This window comes from Dipodomys ordii, unplaced genomic scaffold, assembly GCF_000151885.1.
Source record: "Dipodomys ordii isolate 6190 unplaced genomic scaffold, Dord_2.0 Scaffold34, whole genome shotgun sequence".
NCBI lineage: Eukaryota > Metazoa > Chordata > Mammalia > Rodentia > Heteromyidae > Dipodomys > Dipodomys ordii.
In genome coordinates, this window is record NW_012267250.1 from 14,722,224 (window position 1) to 14,728,221 (window position 5,998).

The 5,998-nt window shown below is 40.5% G+C and overlaps 1 protein-coding gene across 1 annotated transcript in view; it reads left to right on the forward strand.

Annotated features, from left to right (window-relative positions):
• The window catches only part of Stox1 (storkhead box 1), a 75,964-nt gene extending 69,966 nt beyond the window's left edge, over positions 1 to 5,998 (forward strand). Inside the window, exons 3-4 of the mRNA XM_013017114.1 lie at positions 405 to 2,712; positions 5,675 to 5,998. Of these exons, the coding sequence (XP_012872568.1) occupies positions 405 to 2,712; positions 5,675 to 5,822 (2,456 nt within the window). The 3' untranslated portion in view covers positions 5,823 to 5,998. The remainder of the gene's footprint in view (positions 1 to 404; positions 2,713 to 5,674) is intronic.

Here is a 5,998-nt window from a genome sequence, read left to right on the forward strand (position 1 = left end):
ACCGTCTCTCCTGCCCGGGCTGGCTTTGAACCGCGATCCTCAGATCTCAGCCTCCTGAGTAGCTAGGATTACAGGCGTGAGCCACCAGCGCCCGGCTTAATTACAAATATTGTTATACTCAAACAAATGGTTTGACCTCAGCTCTCTCAATCAGCTTTTTTTTTTTTTTTTTTTGCTTCTGGATGGTGTTTTACCACTTGAGCTACACTTCCACTTATAGCTTTTTGTTGTTTAATTGGCGATAAGAGTCTCATAGACTTCTGCCAGGAGTGGCTTCAAACTATGATCCTTAGATCTCAGCCTCCTGAGTAGCTAGGATTATAGGCTTGAGTCATCAGCACCTGGTATTTCTTAAATTATTTCTTATTCAAAATCTGTTGATGTAAAATACTTGTTTGTTTTAGGAATTGCAATTCCACCCCAGGATATTCTATACACCACGCTAGGAGCTCTGATTAAAGAAAGGAAGATTTATCACACTGGAGAAGGATACTTCATAGTTACACCTCAGACTTACTTCATCACAAATACAAGTTGCCAGGAAGATAAGAGAATACTTCTGTCAAAAGAAGACTGCCTGGTGCCTACTTCTGTGACCTATCTGGTGAACTTGGAGAGCTGTACAGAGTTGGCCAAAGAGAAGGCTGCCCCCATTTCCCATTGTCCCTCCTGCCAGTGTTTTTCTGACATGTGCATTCAAGACATTGAAGACCCAACAAGTGTTGCAGAAGTGACTAGAAAAGGCCAAAAAAGTCCAGGGGAATCTGTACCTTTGGTTCAGAACCAGGAAGTTTCAGCATCTCAAGACACTCACATCTGTGATAGCCTCAAATCTTTACCATACACAAAAGACAAAGAAAAAGGCAGGAAGTTTGGCTTTGGTTTCTTATGGCGCAGTATATCCAGAAAGGAGAAGCCCAAAGCTGGGCACAGCAGCTTCTCGGCACAGTTCCCTCCTGAAGAATGGCCTGTCCGAGATGAAGATAACTTGGACAATCTTCCCCGACATGTTGAACATGAGATAATCAAAAGAATTAACCCTGTGCTGACTGTTGACAATTTAATCAAACATACCCTCCTAATGCAAAACCATGAAGAACAGAAAAAATGTAATAGCCAGGGTACTTCCACTGATAGGCTGACAGCTAGACCTAAATGTCTTTCGAAAGAGGGAGTTACCAGGAGGCAGGGTCGGTCAGCAAAGCCTCGCAGGCAGGGCCACACTCATAGGGGCAGACATAAAGCCCGGAGCCAGGGAAGCATTAGACTGGAAAAGCACTCCAGGTGTCCTGCTGCCCAGCCTACCTGTGGCATTAAAAATCCCAATGAAGGAGAAGTTCAGAAACTACCTGGCGAGAATCCAGCTGTTCTAGGTTCCCACTTGATTTACAAAAAGCGAATCAGTAATCCTTTCCAAGGCTTGTCTCTCCGAGGGAGCCCAATAACCACAGGGCACTACATTCAGAAGACCAGTCATCTGAAATCTAGTCAGACTGGACCAAAGGAAAAGCCTTTCCAAAGGACAAGGTCTTCAGGTCCCTCAGGAATCTTTGATCATGAAGCCCAACAGCCATCTGCCGAGCAATGTTATGATAAACAGAAAGCAGAGTCCACTTATATGACTGACTCTACTGTCCAGCCTCCTGGTGATGACTTCAGAGGTGGTCTCTTAAATTACCCTCAAGGTGGTGCTTCACAAAATGACAGCCATTGCTGTTCTGTGGAAGAGAGCATGTTGAGATGTGATGTCTCTAATGGAGAAAACAAGGAAATCCCTGAAGTCTTGAGGAAAAGCCACTTTGTCAAATTAGGAGAGGGAAAAGAAACACAGAATATCCTCCCATCACAAGGTTCCTCTTTAGACCTGACATCCTCTGCTTGTAGACAAATCAACAAAACAACACATCAATTTCAAAACCTTGGTCTCTTAGATTACCCAGTTGGTGAGAGCCATTTGAGACAGGACAGAGACTCAGAAGAACTAATGAGAAAGGCATTTATCCTGGAGAAGGAGACTGCGAATCAAGAAAATGAAAGGCTTTCTGATGATGGTCATGTCTTATATCCTGATGAAGTGGAGGATGATGATGGGGCCTGCAGTTCATTATATCTAGAGGAGGATGACTTTTCTGAGAATGATGACTTGTGTCAAATGCTGCCTGGACATACTCAGTATTCCTTTGCAGGTGGAAGCAAGTGGAATCATTTAGGAAAGCCAAAAATGGCCGAGAGACCTCTGAATGAGTATAGTAGCAAAATAGGTAGGATTGAGCCTGAGGTGCTTAAAAGAAATGAATGTTATAAACCCACTGGGTTGTTTACAAACCCAGGTGAAAGCCCCAATCTTAATCTTTCTGATGACAGCTGTGTCCTAAATTTAGGGACCGGGATTAGTTTTAACTATGAAGAAGAATCTAACATTGCTAAATGTATACAGTCTTCCACACCTACTGATAGTTTATTTGATTACTATAGTGCAAGGAAAACTAGTTCTGACACTGAAACCCTTCAGGGTTCTGTTGCTGACACCGGAAAGAAACCAATTAGCTGGAGTCAGAGCCTTCAGAATCAGGAATTGAGAAAACATTTCACACAGAAGTTAGAACTTTTCAATATGCCAGTGTTGGCTCAGGATATCCAGCATGAACATAATCACTTGGAAGGCACAGAAATCCATAGCATGGCAGGAGATAGTGGAATAGATTCTCCACGGTAAGTGCACATTAAAGTGTCTAATTAGCCATTCCCCCAAGGTTGCTCTTAAACTCAAGGGCATAGTGAATGGCCCTTGTGAATATACTACTGGTAAAAAAAAAATTGTCACCCTTTTATGAATAATTTAAAGTTACAATCAGATCACATCTACTAGGATAGAGTTAATTTTTAATGTGAACCAAATTTTATTTGTCCAAAAATCTTTCATTATTTCTAAAATTAGAAAACATTTTCTAAAAACCAAGCACTTTGGGTGTTAAGGTTGGAAATTTTCACTTGCATTTCTGAATTTATACAGGTTGAGAAAGAGATGTCACTTTTCCACTAATGTTTTTCCCATCAATTTGCTTAAATAACTTTACTCAGATTTATAAGAGTAATATGTTCATAATAGGACATTTCAGAAGTACTGAGGGCTGGGGTATAGCTTAGTGGTAGAGCACATGCAGACATGAGGTTCTAGATTCAATTCCCAGCACCCCCAGAAAAATACCAAAAATTTTAAATGCCTTTAATGATCCTATTTTTTCTTAATCCTTTCTTCTTTGATTCATTTATAACACTTCAATCTGAATATATAGATCTCTGTATATTTTGGCTCATTGTTACTAATTTGCATTTTTCTTTTTTTTTTTGTTTTTTTTTGGTCCAGTCGTGGGCCTGAACTCTGGGCCTGGGCGCTGTCCCTCAGCTTTTCAGCTCAAGGCTAGTGCTCTACCATTTGAGCCACAGTGCCACTTCTGGCTTTTTTCTTTTTGCTTATGTGGTGCTGAGGAATCGAACTCAGGGCCTCAGGCATGCAAGGCAAGCACTCTACCACTGAGCCACCTTCCCAGCCCCTAATTTGCATTTTTCTTAATAGCTTATCATGAACATATACTCAGTTTTTTAAAATAGTCATTCTAGGGCTGGGAAGGTGGCTCAGTGGTAGAGCGCTTGTCTTGCATGCATGAGGCCCTGGGTTTGATTCCTCAGCACCACATAAGCAGAAAAAAAAAGCTGGAAGTGGCGTTGTGGCTCAAGTGGTAGAGCACTAGCCTTGAGGTGAAGAGCTTAGGGACAGCACCCAGGCCCAGAGTTCAGGTCCCACAACCACCCCCCCCCCACACACAAATCAGGGAAATTACATGCAATTGAAAAATGAGCAAAGTCCTTTTTAAAAATTGCTTGGATTGGGCTTGGAGGCATGGCTCTGTTGGTAGAGTGCTAGCCAAGGAGCAAAGTATAAAGTACCGAGTTCAAGTACCAGTCTCTGAACAAAAAAATTGCTTCTTAAATATCTTTCTTAAGATTCTTATAAGTGTAATTATTAAAAATTACTGGAGACAAGGACAGACAAAATAACATTTGAATACCAACTGTATACTATAATTGTTATGGCTAAGATTTGGGGAATAAAGATGAACAGGATATAGTTGGTACCTATAGGAAGCTTAGAATTTATTTAGTTGAGGAAACCTACTAACAAGGTAAAAAGTAGATCTTGAGAAAAAAAGTATAAATTTTTTTTTGGGGGGGGTGTCCGGTCGTGGGGCCTGAACTCTGGACCTGGGCGCTGTCCCTCAGCTCTTCAGCTCAAGGCTAGCGCTCTACCCCTTGAGCCACAGGGCCACTTCCGGCTTTTTTCTTTTTGCTTATGTGGTGCTGAGGAATCAAACCCAGAGCCTCGGGCATGCAAGGCTAGCGCTCTACCACTTGAGCCACAGTGCCACTGCCGGCTTTTTTTTCTTTTTGCTTATATGGTGCTGAGGAATCGAACCCAGGGCCTCAGGCATGCAAGGCAAGCGCTCTACCACTGAGCCACCTTCCTAGCCTGAGCATAAATTCTTTGTAACTTTCAAATATATGTGAAAATAAGAGTGATAGGTGAAGGCTGTGCAGTATCTCATGCTTGTAGTTCCAGCTACTTAGGAGGTGGGTTTCAAGAAAAGTTTAGGACAGTCTGATCTGTTTATGACTGGAGTTACTAACTCCAGTCTGAGTTAGTAATAGCTTCATCCCCACTACCTTTTTCTTTTTTTTCCAGGTCCTGAGGCTTGATTCAGGGCCTGTGTCTGAGCTGTATCTGAGCTTTTTTTCTCAGGGCTAGCGTTCTACCACTTGAGCCACGGCACCACTTCCAGCCTTTTGTTATGTGGCACTCTAACACTAAGCCACATTCTCAGCCCATCCCCACTATCTTTATTTAACAAGCAAGTTATCCCTGGTGGATCACACCTGTAATCTCAGTTATGTGCCTTCTACATAACTGGATTACAGTTCAGGCTGGCTTGAAAAATAACTAAAGCAAAAAGGACTAGGTATCTCAAAGCCCTGAGTTCAAATCCTAGTACCACTATATGAAATAAATAGCAGGGTTAAGGTATAACTCAGTGGTAGAATGCGTGCTTCATGAATGGGTTGAAGCAAGATGTGGGTAGATAGGGATCAGAGTTTACAGTTCCTGGGAAAAGAACATTATCAATGTGAAAAATGCAATAGTTTTCCGTCTTCTCAAAATAGTAAATTATATAGCAAGATATACATATTGGCCACTTTGCATGTATAGAAATTTTTTTTCAGAGAATTCATTTTTTCTGGCTAGAGTATAATTTGATATTGGATCTGAGAACTTGTTTAAAGTGTTAAATATTGAGATACTATACTGTAGTCTTAAAATGTAAAGAGCACTTTATATTTCAGAAGGTTAACTTATTTGATAAATGTATCTTAGTTTAATTGATAAATGTGCCATAAGGTTAACCTAAGTTTGACCTTCAAATTACATTTATCATATAAGCCCTTCAAAGTAAATGAATGAGAACCGGTACATGCGTCAAGTGGTAGAACACTTGCCTAGCAAGTGTGTGTTCCTGAGTTCAATTCCCAGTACCTCCAAAGTAAATAAAATTATAGTAGTTTGAATAGCATACCAGGTACCTTTTGAAGACAATAATTCTTTCATTTTTAATATCTCTAGGACACAGAGCCTGACATCTAATATTTCAGTCAGTTTGGATGAATTTAAAAGACGACAGAATTTTCAGAAGAAATTTGAAGGCACAAAGAACAGTCAGACACTCACATCTAATTCCCTACTACAACTAACTCCAGTCATAAATGTTTAATTATATTTTGAAAACTTTTTCTAAAAATGTACAGTGTTACTATGGAGCTCTTTAAGTGAATATATAAGAATCCTCCAAAGCCAAGCATATATACTATTAACCTTATCACATTCTACTAACTGGCTTTTTTCCTTTTTGATATTTTAGAGCATTTTTTTTGTATTTTACTAGGAACT